The sequence below is a fragment of the Leuciscus leuciscus genome (genome assembly GCF_965113295.1).
Source record: "Leuciscus leuciscus genome assembly, chromosome: 16".
NCBI classification, from domain to species: domain Eukaryota; kingdom Metazoa; phylum Chordata; class Actinopteri; order Cypriniformes; family Leuciscidae; genus Leuciscus; species Leuciscus leuciscus.
In genome coordinates this window covers 3,116,708-3,134,191 of record NC_138740.1, presented here as the reverse complement: position 1 = coordinate 3,134,191, position 17,484 = coordinate 3,116,708, and the positions used below count along the sequence as shown (strand labels likewise).

General features: G+C 36.5%; 1 protein-coding gene and 1 long non-coding RNA gene across 2 annotated transcripts in view; both read right to left on the bottom strand.

Moving 5' to 3' along the window:
- The window catches only part of stk26 (serine/threonine protein kinase 26), a 30,271-nt gene extending 14,059 nt beyond the window's left edge, over positions 1–16,212 (bottom strand). Inside the window, exons 1-4 of the mRNA XM_082141382.1 lie at positions 15,787–16,212; positions 8,195–8,425; positions 965–1,021; positions 463–571 (exon numbers count right to left, since the gene is read on the bottom strand). Coding sequence (XP_081997508.1) covers positions 463–571; positions 965–1,021; positions 8,195–8,425; positions 15,787–15,828 — 439 coding nt within the window. The 5' untranslated portion in view covers positions 15,829–16,212. The remainder of the gene's footprint in view (positions 1–462; positions 572–964; positions 1,022–8,194; positions 8,426–15,786) is intronic.
- Positions 13,294–15,780, bottom strand: LOC309478014. The gene is made up of 2 exons (XR_014198752.1): positions 13,730–15,780; positions 13,294–13,463 (listed from the first exon to the last, which is right to left on the bottom strand). It is a non-coding gene; the product is annotated as an uncharacterized lncRNA (long non-coding RNA).
- Positions 16,213–17,484: the final 1,272 nt, after the last annotated feature.

Here is a 17,484-nt window from a genome sequence, read left to right as displayed (position 1 = left end):
TTTTAATGTTAATTTTGATTTAATTAGGTAACACTTTATTTTACAGTGTCCTTGTTACCTTGTTACATAGTAATAACAGTAAATTATGCATAATTACATGCAACTAACCCTCAAACAAATCCTAATCCTACCCTAACTCTATAGTAAGTACATGTAAATTAAAGTAAATCTTATTTATTAGCTGTTTATCAACTCACAACCCCCCCAATTAGCAAACCCTGTTCTAAGGCCCAGAGGAATACATTCTTACTCACACAAATATACACAAAACTCCTGAACAGAAATTGAAGACACAACAGTAATCAGTGCAGCTAATTGCAGACGAACCAGCTGGAATCTACCTCGCCCTGCACAGTTCAAACAAGTGGAAAAACAAACGACGGTGGAAAAACAAAGTCGTCACACCCACTTATCCAAGCAGACACAAATATTCTGCCGGAGACGAATGCTCTGCGTACACACCTTTTATGTCCCTGTGGATTTTCTTCTCACAGTGCAGGTAGTCCAAACCCTTTAAAATCTCTTTCAGCATGGTGGCTATCTGGTATTCGTCAAAGGGTCCGGCTCGCAGCTGCACACACACACACACACACACACACACACACACACACACACACACACACACACACACACACACACACACACACACACACACACACACACACACACACACACCAGGTTGAGTGAGTAGGGCACATGACAGGCAGGATCAGTTGTATTCTGTAGCTGTGAAGGCTCAAGATCATACAAGATAGACTATTTTCTTTTTACTTGGTTGTATATAATCATAATGCTTTGAGAAATTGATACTGGAGAACAAGATTTGTTGTTGTTGTATGTTTTCTATTTATTCATTGTATTTTTGTGCTGCTGTGACATGTAAATTTCCCCTTGGGGATTAATAAAGTTTATCAATCAATCAATCAATCAATCAATCAATCAATGATAAAGTCGAAGGGCTTACCAGGTCCAGAGCCGAACCCCCTCCCAGATACTCCATTATGATCCATAGTTTACTACCCTAAAAGAAAAACAACAGACAATTAGCTATAAACTCAGGGGAAGGAAACCTCTTTCTTTCTGACTGAATGCATAGTTCATATAATATATTAGTATACATCACAGTACTTGGCGGACTTAGACACTACTGAAAAATGACCTCAGTAAAGGCTCTGATTCACACTGCTAACTCACAGGCGAGTTTGATGCCGTCACATCTTTTTGTGACGACAATCTTTTTGACTAGCGTTCAGTTGTTGATACAGGAAACACTGGGCAAGCATCTAATGACATGATATCTGACCAACGTCTTTTTTTTTTTTTTGAGAAAAGCAACTGTAATGGGATTATAATATGAAAAATCTCTGACATTTACACACACAAAAAAAACCACAATTAACAACCTTTTATTAGTTAACAACAAGTTTGTGCTTTTGTTTTTCTTTATTTCTAACTTCTGCTATCAAACGGTGGACAAAAACAGTTGTTTTTTCTTTTATATTTGAAAGCTTTTTATGTATAATGTATAGCATAGCCTTTATTCATCTCTTTTTAAATATACAGCATTCAACATTTGAAGCGGATCAAAAAAGTTGTTCTAATATGGGTATTGTTCAAAATTCATGTATAACTTTGATGACAGGTTTTGATCCACTTCAAATGTTGAATGCTGTGGATAGATAGATAGATAGATAGAGAGAGAGAGATTAGGGGTGTAACGTTCACAAAATTCACGGTTCGATACGACACAGTGGTGTCACAGTTCGGTACGTTTTCGATACAGCAAAAAGAAAGAAATGCCAGAGAAATGTCCTTGATTTAAATTATTTATTTATTTATTAAAACTAACATCATAAAGTATGATCATTTTTTACTTTGAGCACTGATGGAGCTATACTTGACTCTTCTTAGCAGCATATAAAACAAAAACAGCTCCTTATAATTTTTTTAATGAAATATTGTTTTATTTCAGATTAACATTTCTGACATACTTGGTTGGGTAGATGATATATGGGTAGAGATGCACCGATTACAATTTTCTTGGCCGATTCCGATTTCTGATTTTTCACTGAGTTTGACCTGCCGATACCGATTTTAACCGATTCCGATTTCATTTTTTCTAACCACTTTACAGCACACACAAATATTTATTTTCTATCTTTTCTTTAATAGAACATTTTGCATAGAACATAGATTTTTTTTAACAGATAATCACTAAAAAATGGAACTATATAAATTACTCCTGGTGTGGGAAATTAAAAGTTGATTAAAATTAAGCTAAAAGAAAGCTTATACTGTATATTCTGACTAGTTAACTCATTTTTTTTTATTTTTTTTTTTATAAAACACCATATAGTACTTTTACCCAAACTGAATAATAAAAACAAGTTTAAATGTGTACATTTTCTATAAATATTATTTTCTGACATAGCCTACTCCAGTTCTTGTTAAAACACACTAGACATGCAAATTCTGTGCATTTTGGGCACTTTTTGTGTGAAATAATACTTACTTTGTCCATCAAAAGTGTGCTTTCACTTTAATTGAGCGTGAATAGCAGCAAAAATAGACTCGGCGCCGAAACCCTCGCTTCACTGCTGCTCACGCGACGCTCCTGCTCGCGGTGTGAATGCACTCATTGATTAACATGCACGCCGAAAAAAATACGCGCTGCTCATGCGCCACTCATGCTTGCGGTGTGACCCGACCGTAATTCACGAGGTTTCCTATGGCGTTCCGTTTACACGTGTGATGCTGATGTTGCGCGATGTTAATCATGCGGTGCCCGGGTGCATTTGACCGGCATAAAATCGGCATATGTCAGACTAACCGGCCGGTCATGGCCGATCACGTGAAAATCGGCCAATTCCGGTCACCAGCCGATCAATCGGTGCATCTCTATATATGGGAGTGGAAGTGTCAGCCACCCACTGGTTACAATGGTAATTTAATGTCTTTTTTATTTTTAAATAAGTGTGAGTTTTCCTACATCTTGAAATTTTTAGTTTTATAAATGTGGATAATATTTGAAGGACGAACAAATAATGTTTTGGTCATCACATTAAAAATAACATTTAAATATGATAATATTTGAGTTTTGAAGTGCTGGAAAAAGACGTGTGACGTGCTTGAAAGCATTTTACTCTTCCTGCCACACTTCCATGGCTACAGTGAGTGTTCCTACAGTAAAGCCATGGTGAATGTTTCTGATCTGTGGACTTAAAGCCTATAACTAGTTCATTCATGGCACAATGTTTCTCCTGGTTTCCACGCCGGCGCTGTTTGATCAGTTAATAGACATCTGAATGCTTCTCACTAGATCTCACAGCGATGTTATTACTTCAGTGGCGAACTCTTTACTGGATCTCTTAGCGCTGTAGTAACAGTGTCGCTTGATCAAGATTGGCTCGCGCTGCACTGACAATGATGGTCCAAACTCTAAAACTTCTAATTAGACAAGTGCAAAATACGGTTAAGTGTTACACCCAGTGTTGCTTTCGTCAACGAAAATTATGACGAAATATTGTCGTCAACGAACCTTTATCACCTGACGAAAACGAGACGAGACGCAACGTAAATGCTGGTCATGTGACGATGACTAAAATAAATGTATAATGCAATATCGTTGACGAATAAAAACGAGACTAAATGTGGTTTAACAAAATAAAAACTATGCTAAAATGTCTCTTCATTTTCGTTGACCAAAACGAGACGAGACGAAATGTTATAACGTCACGACGAATGAGAGAGTTGTGCGTGAACCCGTTTATATAGCTACTGTCTATGGCGTGAACCCATAGCTTTGTCATGATGATGTGTTTGTTCACTTTCTCTGGCAGCGCAATCTCAAACATAGCTTAAATATCTCGCCCTTGTGGAGGATAAAATTCGCTCTTCAGACCATTTTACATCAAGTTGAAAACATGAAGATATCAGAAAAGAGATCGATGGACTCTTTCCTGCTCGTGTCCCACATCCCTCTCAAAGCGCATTGTGGTAGGCTATATCACGCGTCTTTGTGTGGAAATATAAAACGAGTTTTTATTTTTTATTTTTTTAAACAACCCCCGCTGGTAGTTGGTCCATTACCAACAAACTGCCACCGACACAGCCCTAAATATAATAAGATAACCTTGTTTGAAATACTATATTGACTGGGTTAAATAGAATTGCATTACTAAATAAAATACAATTTTCATTGACTAAAACTAGACTAAAATGTCATCAGTTTTCGTCGACTAAAACTAGACTAAAATGTCATCAGTTTTCGTCGACTAAAACTAGACTAGACTAAAAAGAGTATGAACGTGACTAAAACTAATAAAAACTAAAACGACAGCTTGACACAAAGACTAGACTAAAACTAAAAGTAAAACAGGCCGCCAAAAACAACACTAGTTACACCGTGTCCTAACCAGATTCCAGCGACAAATAATTTGTCTGTCCACACTAGACGCGACTGCGAGATGCGTCAAAATCAATCAAAACCCACAGCCAATCAGAACAGCGTGTGGGCGGAGTCTCGCGGCGAGTGCACAGCACCAGAGAGTAATCTTGACGGCACTCGCAAGAAAACCGATAAGTAGCTACATAATCAAATTCACAAATATTAAACCATTTAAACATTATTCAAATACATAGGCTACTGAGTTACTAAAACAAGCTTTGTCCAAGAATACACTTGTTTGTTCACAGTTTGAACGTTTTTGTTTCCATTTGTTTAATTTCAAGATCTGAGGTGAATTATCCACTGTTGCTTTTACAGCCACAAAGCTGGAGCACTAAATGATATTCAGAGTCACATTACACGCTTTTAACATTAAATAAAGCACATAAACAGCACCTGAGATTATCATCGCCACACTTTGTGTTTGTTGTTCCAGCACGACGTCACAGAAAAATAGAAACCGTTTCTAAAATAGAATCGTCTCGTGTCGCCGTCGCGGCTGGTTAGGACAAACACTCTGATCAACATGGAAAATAACCTTTTATCGCGCGTCGCGTGTAGTTAGGACACGGTGTAAGACGGCAGGACTAATATGTCATAGACATATTATTATAATAAGACGAGAAACAACAGGTGACTACACATGTATGGCGCTTAACCACAAAAGAAATTAATAAAATAAATATTTATGACTACAGAAAGCAGAAAAACAGGACATTATGGACAGTGTTCAGTAATGGTTGAACCACGTGAACAGTTGAAAATGACTACATTCAATTCAATAGCATTTATCATCATCTTTGGTATCAAAAATGTATATCAAGCATTGTTAAATTTCAATGGTATTGGTATTGATTACTGAAAATTTGGTATTGTGACAATATTATTGAAGACGAGTAAACAGCCAGTAACTATGAACAAAGAAACAAAATGACAAGCAATATCACAAATAAATACAAAAGAGTTAGGTACATCTAACAGTAGTAATTCAGGTAAGAAGTACTATAGAGACTGAGCAAAGTTAATAAAACACCACAGTCTTTACTGTATGAATTGGATATAAATAGATTGTCATTAAAGCTACTGAAGTTAGTCAGTCAAGAGCAGGGAGTGGGTCCAAACCAATCATCAATTCCTCATGGGCAAAAAATTCCAGTCTGATGCCGACTTGTAAAATTTGTTGTAAACAGTGACCATCAATGTGCGCGCACACACACACACACACACACACACACACACACACACACACACACACTCGCGCACAAAGCGGCCAGACAAAATCTATGAGCATACGTTCTGTCTGGCAGCCCTCCAGAAATACAGGTATTGTGACATCGCACAAAGGGTTTGGCCATGAGTCACCAGTAGCATCAAATCTCACACACTGCACACAGTACTACAACAATACAGTGGTACTCGTGAATCAAAACACCGCCAGTGCCGCATTACTTTCTGAACAGAAGCTGTGTGATCTACGGCTGTAAATATGCCCACGTGGCACTGGAGCTAAACGAGTGGAGATTAAACAAATGTGGAATATAATCATTTTTACTCTGCATTGTAAGGCTGATGTGAACGATTCTGCATCGATGCATAAAAAAATTAATTAAATAGGCCTGAAATAAATATTAATGTGCCGTTTTATTGTAAATAAAAGGCTACTCGTATTATATTAATAAAAAAGTTGCGCATGTCAATAGGAAGCAAAGCACTTCTGTGCACATGCATGACTGTGGAAATAGTGCAGGACGTGCTTGATGTTAATTAGTTATGCACAATGAGCCACATTAAAGATGGGTTACTCGCGCTGACCGACACAAACCAGTTAAACTTCACTGCACAAGAGACACCATGTGATCCTGAACTGAGCTCTCTTTAGCGGCGTATTGCGCTGAATTACACACTGAATTATCTTAAAATATCTGTCTTGACGAGTATTCTTGGTTACGTCTTACGTGAACGCAAACAGTCAGAGGGAAAACCTAATGTGTAATATTATATTAGATCCGTGCATTAGGGGCTTAATATAATAAATCTGCTGCTGTCTGTGTTAATGACTGAATAACTTTTGTAGCTTTAATAATAATAATCTATTGATTTGTAATTAATACACTAGACCAGGGGTGTCAAACTCAGATCCTGGAGGGCCACAGCCCTGTAGAGTTTAGTTCCAACCAGCTCCAACACACATACCTGTAGTTTTTAAATAAGCCCAAAGGACTTGATTAGCTGGATCAGGTGTGTTTAATTAGGGCTGTGGCCCTCCAGGATCTGAGTTTGATACCCCTGCACTAGACTATGCAGTGATTATTTTTAAATTTGATTCAATTTGATCATTTGATTTCGGTAAACTTATAAAAATTACTTGTAATTTGAGCCGTCGGGTCCGATTTCACCTGGTAAAACGAGTAAATACCAGTATAGCTTTTAAGAGGAGGCAACAGCTCTGAAGGGACTGTAGATTAACGCATATATGGCTTTTTTCCATTAGAGGTTTCAGTCGTCAGTAGGTAGCTAGCCAATTTGCAATGTGTGATCTTATGTGACTGATCAAACGTTAGATCTAAACGTCAGTAGCGTAATTTATTTTAACACATTTACGTTTTCATCTGGTCAGAAGAAAAGCGGCAGATATGTCACAGTTTCAGGGATGACAACCATATTTAAATGTGACAACCATTGTGTTCCAGAGTTGAACTCTGGTGAACACTGCCCTGCAAATTCATCGGGTTAGTTCACCCAAAAATGTCTCCCATAATTAAAAAAAAATATCCTGGCTCTTCCAGGCTTTATAATGGGAGTGAATGGTGTCTTGAGATTTTGAAGCCCAAAAAAGCTCATCCATCCATCATAAAAGTAATCCATACGACTCCAGGGATTAATAAAGGCCTTCTGAAGCAAAGCCATGCGTTTGTGTAAGAAAAATATCCATATTTACAACTTAATAAAGTATAATAACGGCCATATGCGAGTCTAGTTCCGGTGGATGAGTGAACTCTGAGTGATGAGTGATTACTGTTATGATGGATGGATGAGCTTTTTTGGGCTTCAAAATCTCAGTTACCATTCACTCCCATTATAAAGCTTGGAAGATCCAGGATATTATTTAATATAACTGTGATTGTGTTTGGCTTAAAAGAAGAAACTCATATAAACCTAGGATGACTTGAGGGTTATGGGTAAATTATAGGATAATTGTCATTTTTGGGTGAACTATCCCTTGAAGTAAAGATGTGTGACCAATAGAAGATTGATAAGTCATGATGTGACCTCTTAACTGGATTAAAAGAACGCAAACTTTAATCGGCAGGATTCCAGCGTTGCAGGAAAGCGGAGTAGACTGTCAAGTTTTGTCAAATTATATGTTGAATTACATATTTTAAAAAGTCGAGGCAGAGTGTGTCATTACGACTGTTGCGGTCGCACAGGTTTGGGAGGAACTGCATCAAGTAGTGGATTTCTGTTATATATAATGAATGTTAATTTTATTAACTTTTCACTTGACATTTTGAAAAGCAATGTTTACTTTAAAAAAATTGAAGGCTACATGCTGTTTTAATGCATTTTATTATTATCATTAATAATTAACATGTTTAATGTTTTATTCTCAGGTGCGGTTCCAACAGTTTTTACTACGGTGCCGAAACTGGTATAGAGAACCAGGGAATACTTCTGGTATTGACTACTGAAATGTTGGTATTGTAACAAACCTACTAGCAATGTGCTACAGCTAATGTGTATCCATACCTTTAGGTAAGAGCCATAGTATTTGGTGACGTGAGGACTATCACACTGGCTGAGAACGGTGATCTCCTGTTGGATGTCTTCGATTTCATCTTCTGCTTCCTCAAGGTCGATGGTTTTGATGGCCACTACGTTCTGAGAGCGCCGGTCGATGCCTTTAAACACCTCGCCGAACGAGCCCTTCCCGATGCGCTCCAGTTTAGTGAACAGCTCCTCGGGGTCTGTTCGACTGTTCTGCAATGCAAGAGTTACACAGGGTTAGTTTGAGCAGGCTAGGTTAGATAAATAGGTATAAACCAAGACAAATGATTAGTTCACTTGACAATACTGTATATACATACTTGTGCTTTTTGGGATCCAAGTTTATAGTTAGAAATAAAACTGACTATTAACAACATTTTCCAGTGATTTCTCAATTTCTACAAATCACGTGTTTCACGGCACAGAAAGGATTCGCAGTTGCTTAAATATATCCCTCCAGTTTCATAAAAGCTTAATGGAACAATGAAGATCTAAGACAAGAAGTTTATAAGTGTGTATAACAGAGAGAATGCCAATGCTACACTAGGTTAATCAATAATATTCACAGAAACATTTGGGAGGGGAGCTCTATGAACCAAACACAAACAAGCTGTTCAACTATTGCAGGTATAGTTATTTCACTGGACGAGGAAGTGAAACTTCCAGTATAAAAATATAAGAGGCACATAGTAAAGTTTTGTTGTTTTGAGTCTGTTTATCAGCTGAAAAGTCTACTAGTCCGGTGTTGTGTTAAACAATAAAGTTAATCCACAGAGAAGTAATGAAGGTGCGCTAAAATCAAGCCCTGTCCTCTATTTACCCTCATTAAATTTTGCGTTTATCTCACTCAAACCAAATCATCCAGGTGGATGCTGGACATTGGTGGTGGATGAGGAGATCCTCCCCCTTATGGTAAGCGCTTTGAGTGCCGAGTAAAAGCACTATATAAATGTAATTAATTATTATTTCATCAAAAATATCACGGTATAAAATTTTCATGCTGCGATTAATTGATTGAGCTTTTATCACGGTATACGGTATTATCACAATATTTTAATTGCACAAGAGAAACGGATGGATGGGGGGGGGGGGGGGGGGGGTGGACGGATGTACAAAACGGATGGATGTACAAAAACAACAACTTGCATCACAATAGATGTAATTGTGATTGTCAAAACATTTGGTAACTAAACAGAATTGTATCAAGTTTAGTTACAACATGTTACAATGTTTACATGGTACAATGACTGGTTGGCTACTGTTTGTATTATTGCTTAACACAATTTTCATGATTTCAATTCAATTCTTGGGATTTGATTTCAATCTTGATTCAATATTGACTCATTTGGATAAATATTAGGTAGGCTACAGTAGATAGCCTAGATGTACATTTTTCTGAAGAAAAAAATACATCTCACATAATGCTGTAAACATACAGAGAGCCCTATCAGCTGGTATTATTAAAGGTTAAAAATAACAAATTAAATTAAATATAACGCGGTTTTCATTATAATAACAATTATGCAATGACACAAGTAAAAATATAATAAATATGTAATATAGTGCACATATTTAGCAAAATACTCATCTCTCTATTTTTGTCTAGTCAACTAATGTGTTGGTCATGAAATGGCTTTCCTGAGGTAAATGTAACGTTTTGTGACATAATTGTTGTCCTGCAGTTTTATTGACCTCTTTCCGTGGCTGAAAAACACTGATTGATCGATATTATATATGAGGCACACCTTTCGGTAAGTTGTACTGTATCTTTAAATGAAAACTAACAGATGAAAACGTTCTAAAAATCTAAATTCTGATCTATTATTTTTCACGGTATTTTGATGTGTCTGCGATAACAATATCGTGCATATTCATTACCGCGATTTATCGCATTACCGAATACCGGCACATGTCTAAACGAAAGTCTTACGGAGATGGAACAACATGAGGGCGAGTAATTACTGACAGAATTTTCATTTTTGGGTGAACTAACCCTTTAATGTTGTCGTCAAAACAACAAAAGATAGCTTTAATTGTAATTAATAGCCTATGTATTTAGTTTAGTCTAGGGATGCACCGATAACATTTTTTCAGAACCGATCCGCTCCGATCCCCAAAATTCTGAGTATCGACCGATACTGATACCAGCGCAGTTTTTTTTTTTTTTTTATCAAGTAGAATTTCTATAACTGTGTGTTGAACTGATAATCTTCTGGCAACCAATCACAACATACTGAATCATCTGACCAATCAGAGCAGAGTAGACCAATCACATCAGACTGGGCCATCTGACCGATCAGAGCAGAGTAGAGTAGACTGATCACAACAGACTGGGTCATCTGACCAATCACAACAGACTGGGCCATCTGGCCAATCAGAGCAGAGTAGACCAATCAAAACAGAGTAGACCGATCACAACAGACTGGGCCATCTGACCAATCAGAGCAGAGTACACCAATCACAACAAACTAGGTCATCTGACCAATCAGAGCAGAGTACACCAATCACAACAGACTGGGTCATCTGACCAATCCGACTCCGTCCACTTTAGGCTTCAAAAACGCTCTTCAGAAACACTACAGGTGACATCACGGACACTGCGTCCACTTTATTTTACAGTCTATGATGTAAAGCTGTTGTAGGAGACCCCAAAACAAAATTAGGAGCATTTAAAAGAATCAGTTAAAAGAATTGTCATTCCTAATCTACTAAAATTCGAAAAATATCATGACACATTTTCTGCTTGTATTATAAATGTAAATAATGTGCAGTCACAGGTTATCAGGTGAACATTAAGTTTTACTTTGAAACTGAACATTGCTCATCAAGTTAGATGTTATATCCAATTAAACCGGGCATCTCCAAAGCGCTATATCCAGCTTCCCTGCATGTGTGTGTGTGTCTGCGTCCCTCTGATAAACCTCTGGTGTGTGGATGACTAGGCTATCTGCATGCTAACAAGCTCCCAGGGGCGGAGGTGTGTGTGTGTGTGTGTGTGTGTGTGTGTACCCCCACAAGATTTATCAGCCGGACGTATGTTCCTCCACTGACGGCTAGACAAACACATGAACAGGCAACAAAGCAGAATCCCTGAGGGCCTGCAGAAATCCACTGGGGATAATGAAGCAAGTGCACGTGGGTACAAGCTACATGACACAACAAGCTTTTGATCATGTTCCGTCTCCCCTTTCCCTGTCGAGCTGACTCAGGTGTGCGGGACACACCCCGACGCTACGCCTAAAACACACACCTCCGTGCTTCTGGAGCCATTAGCACATCACCTCTATGAATGGACAATGGCGTAGCCTATTTAAAAGGGACGAAACTGCACTTTAAACCTTATGAAAACATAAAACAAACATTAAATAGGCCAGCCACAAGTGTTACATTAATGAGCAGAGTTACCCATCTGCTGTGCTGCATAATGATTAACAATACAAACCCAGCGGCGTGCTTTACTTAGTTGTCATAGCAGAGAAGAGTGTGTGTTACTCCAGGAGGAATAGCTGGATTAAGAAAGCTCTCTGACCCCGGTTTGCTGCTAGAAAAGGAACAGAGGTGAAGTTCTGATGGGCTACTCTGGGTTTTTCAGGTTCTGTTACAAGCGTCGACCGAGCGTGACGTTGTGACATCGGCCACAACACAGAACCGCACACACACTTCCCGTCTTCCTGTGCTGCAAGTGAGGCTATTTCTTGCTGTCACACACACACAAAAGGCTTAAAGGATAGGGATTACATCACTGTCCTAGATCACACGCAGCAAACGCTGACTCGCACAGAGGCGAGGGATCAGGAGCGAGTACACGAGCACACCTTTAGGAAGCGGATCCCAACGTATACACAACACACATCCACTCCATCCTCAGACCAGGTGCATATTAGAGATTTACAAATATAGACTACAACTCAACTCAACGACTAATCCATCCATTCAGACACATGTATAAAAAAAACATCAGCAAAATGAATAAATAAAAAGACTTCTATACAATTAATATCCTCCTTAATGTCCTCATTCCATACATAGAGTCGACTGGACAAATGCTCTCGGAAATAATAACATATTAGATACGATTTGTTTGTCATACATGACCCTATAATTAAAAAAGTATAGAATAATAATAAATATGCATATATGTATATATCTCATGGCTTGACATTAAGCCGAATCAGTCATACACTTGTCAGAGTAAAAAATGTGCTTTTCCGGAAAAATTATAATAATAATAATAATAATTTGTGTGTGTTGTAAATACAATTTATTCCTAAGCAATATTGTCATCAGTGTTCAATCAGTTTTAACAAATTTATATCTGCATATCTGTGACATTTACCTTTATTAAGGGCATTTTCCCCCTAATCTTATTAAATATATGCGTTATCTTTAATTTTAAATTCTTAAATTCTTAAATTCAATAATCAATCAATTTAATTAGAATAATAAGACACTATCTGGCTGTAACCAATCAAATTAAATAATTTACACTAAATAATATTATGATATTGATTTATTACCATCAGCGTCATTACATTATATATTATTATTCACTATCAATCGCCGCTTATATTATTAAACGAATGCAGTATCATTATCGTGTTTTGGCGATTCCCTGGTTATTTTTTTGTTATTGGCGTTTTAATCAGGATAATTATCCGGTCGGGCAAGTAAAATTCTCTTTCACTCGCCCCTTCAAACAATCCACTTGTCCCGCATTAATGTCGAGCTCAGTATATATATAATTAAATACTTGCTAAAACAAAATGAAATCTGTACAAAATACAGCAGGGCTCAACAATTAGGGAAAAAAGCCAGAGCACAAACACTGAAGTGAGTTCTCCTTCACTCAATATTATATCAAAATGTCTGTCTTTTATGTCTTAAGTGAACGTAAACAGTTGAGAAATAAAACATGTGTATCAGTACACTGGATCCGTGCAGCTCTTAAAGGGACAGCAGCCTAATAAACCTGATGCTGCCTCGATAATAATCAAACAGCAAAAGACAAACAACATTGCTCACTACTCTAGACTAAATAAGTTTTGTAACTTTAATAAGGATTTAATTTTCACAATGAAGAATATATTTTACATTTGCGTACTGTATTTCTGTACCGTAAAACTACTGTTGTATCTACAGCTGAAAAGCACTGTTTATTTCAGATGCATCTTTGTTCTGTTGTATTTATCTATACCTGTTGTATTTATCTATACCTGTTGTATTTATCTATACCTGTTGTATTTATCTATACCTGTTGTATTTATCTATACCTGTTGTATTTATCTATACCTGTTGTATTTATCTATACCTGTTGTATTTATCTATACCTGTTGTATTTATCTATACTTGTTGTATTTATCTATACTTGTTGTATTTATCTATACCTGTTGTATTTATCTATACCTGTTGTATTTATCTATACCTGTTGTATTTATCTATACTTGTTGTATTTATCTATACCTGTTGTATTTATCTATACCTGTTGTATTTATCTATACCTGTTGTATTTATCTATACCTGTTGAATGTTAAATGGATCCAATCCATGTTCAATAGAAATTATTTTATGATGCAGCAATAATCTCTCTAGTCTACTGTAATGCATGGGCTTTTGAATGTTGCTAATTTAAATCATGATCAACACAGTAATACATTTTAATGACAAAAAAAAAGTTCAAATAAGTTGGCCAATAGTTGTTTGTTACAATCAGTATCGGTCAAAATATTGGTCTTATATTATGAGCGCACCGATAGGATTTTGACAGATACTGATTATATATATATATATATATATATACACTACCGTTCAAAAGTTTGGGGTCAACACTATTTTTAATGTTTTTACAAGAAGTATCTTCTGCTCACCAAGGCTGCATTTATTTGATAAAAAACAATAAAAAAAACAGTAATATTGTGAAATATTATGACAATTTAAAATGACTTTTCTATTTTTATATATATTTTAAACTGTAATTTATTCCTGTGATCAAAGCTGAATTTTCAGCATCATTACTCCAGTCTTCAGTGTCACATGATCCTTCAGAAATCATTCTAATATGATGATTTGATGATCAAGAAACATTTATGATTATTATCAATGTTGAAAACTGTCGTGTACAAATTATTTTCTAAATTCTTTGATGAATAGAAAGTTCAAAAGAACAGCATTTATTTAAAAAAGAATATTTTCTAACATTATAAATGTCTTTACTGTAACTTTTGATCAGTTTAACTCATCCTTGATTAATAAAAGTATTGATTTATTTTATTTATTTCCCCAAAAAATAAAATTAAAATTCTTACTGACCCCAAACTTTTGAACGGTCGTGTTTAATGTTACAAAAGCTTTAGATTTCAGATAAATGCTGTTCTTTTGAACGTTATAGTATTGGTAGTGTATATTATATATATATAACATTAAGTGTGAATGTCATGTTAAGACTAAAGAGCACATTCAGGGCTTTTTTTGCAATACCGAATGCTTGGAGGTTTCACCATCACAACAACTTCTCCTTGGTCTTTAAAAATGACTGATATTAATTTAGTGATCAAATTTAGCACTCTTATGGAAATATGATAGTATTTTGTAATTATCAATTAAATCGGACTACTTCTCAAATTATCATAAATCAGCATCTCTGGAGAACATTATGGGGTTTGGTTTCTGATCAAAATATGATTTTCTGTTACAGAACAGCGCATTGATTTCATACATGAACACTGTAGAGACACCAGGACGTGTTTATCAGGCATTCTGGGAGACCAGTGAAATTATGTATCAATATTCCTATGAAATATTACACATTATTATGGAAATGCTGCCAATTATTACTCCCATTATTACACTTCTTTTTTTTCATTACATTTTCCCCCAAGAACACATTAATATGCAGATTTGATGCAGTGTATATAGATACATTGTATTGAATAGGAAAACCCATTTATAGGCATTTTACCCAGATATTGTGTAAAGTAAAATAGTATATATTCATTCCATTATATCATAACATAGTTGAGAATCATCTTTATACAAAGTTTGGTTGAAAAAAATTCTGAAACCTAAAAATTGATTGGTGAATGAAAAAACCCAATTGTTTTTGCCTATACATGTCATTTAATTTATTGTATTGTTTTAACAACTGAGTCCTGGTGTCTCTACAGAGGACAGCATAACATATGAATAACATATATTTTTTCATAAATGCTCTAATGTTCTTACGCTCTTAACAAATGTAATGTCATAAAACCACTTTTTTTCTGGGTTATTCATGTACCATGGTATTTATAGCACTTTAATTAAGGGATTTAAACGAATGCCATGGTACATGGAGAAAAGCATTGCCTTTAACGTTACATAGCATGTCAACAACAACAAATATGGTAATAAGATAGTACTTTTTGTGAGTGTTTATATTAGGGCTGAATAAAAACAGCGAGTGTGTCTTGAGCTGACAGAAACTAATGTAAAGGTGTGATATAGATGATTCATGAGTGTATTAAAGTCTGAATGCGGATTAGCCGATGATGATGATGATGATGATGATGGCCTGTCGTTACCTTTCCACACCAACTCACCTGCATTCCAGGAACTTGAACAGCTACCGGTGACTGAGCCATCTCCACCCGTCCACAGACAAACTACACACCAGCAAACTCTCGCAGAGACTCTTACAGCTCGCTTTCTCACACTACTCTGTATTAAATTAGATATTTACACTATATTTACACTGTTCGCGAAACTCCTCGCGACGCCAAACTCTTGAGCTAGCTGCGCTCTGCTAGCTTTAAAGTCGACACTCGGTAACCATGATTCCTTCGTAAAGTGGACTTTTTTGTTGTTTATATTAGATCCAGACGGTCGTCGACGGCTCGTTAGGGGCTTTTGGTGAGAGTTTGTTTAGTTTGTTCTTCAGGAGATCTTCTTTGACGCCATGACTCGCGCTGCGCTCGCGAAAGTTGTTTTGTGCTTCAGTTCTGGCCGTTGGGTGGAGTCGCGCGCTCCGACCGCGCGCACACAGACACTGCGTCACTAATACTGAGCTTTCGTCACACATTTCTTCACACACACACACACACACACACACACACACACACACACACACACACACACACACACACACACGTATACACGAGCGCGCGTTTGTTTCACTATTAGTGACTTCCATTGACTTTATATCAGGTTAATGATATTTTCTATGGCCTAATCCATAAACACAACCCTCAACACAAGTTTACTCTTGCCATATACACTCGTAAATGTCAAATGTTTGGGTCAAATATCGGATTTGTCCATATTTGATCCAAACCAAATAATATTTAGCATTTTTTAGAGTGTATGGCAATCGTTTTTAGCGCAGAAATACGAAATCTTGATATCAAGAATTAAATTTCAACTAGTAAAAACTGTATTTCTTGATATCAGTAATTGTATTTTCACTAGTTAAAGTCCCTCTGTAGTCAATACTGTTCCCCTTAAAACTCATCTTTTATCACCAAATTGACATATTTAAGCATTTTTTCCTTGAAAATAATTTCTATGATGGTTCTATGAATATGCAAATGAGCCCCGCCTCCACTCACATATTTAAGCATTTTTTCTTTGAAAATAATTTCTATGATGGTTCTATGAATATGCAAATGAGCCCCGCCTCCACTCACTCAGAGATCCACTGGTTGACGATCACACGTTGATCTGATTGGTTACAAGATAGTTTGTGACGTCAGAAACACCAGCGATTTTTGGTTCACTGCAGTTTTAAGGAGAAAATACTCAGCAATGCTGTCGACTTATGAATTTACACATGGTTTGTGTCATAAAGCATATTAAAAACACCACATAGACATATAAACAACATTAAAAGCTGGATTTTCACCACAGCGGGACTTTAAATGACACCATAGGCTATACCATTCAAATTCAATTGTTGATTTCAAGAATTCATATCCTGGGAATTAATAAAAGTCAAGATGGTTTGCTAAACCATTGATGGTCTAAATCCATTCTCTGAATGTAAGCTACAGAATCCGTACAGGAATAGCAACATATAATAAAGTATGGCCTTGCTTCGGTGCATTATCATTGAATATACTGTATACACTGTATGTATACACTCTACTTGGCATACAATCAAGTACAGTGAAACGCGAGCAAAGTTTTATTATAAATAATATTTATTATTTTATGTGGGTTATATGCAGTTTGAAACATGGATGAATGGATTTCATGTGGGGTTTGGTAGGATGACTGAGTTATGTTGTCACTTCTTCTTGAGT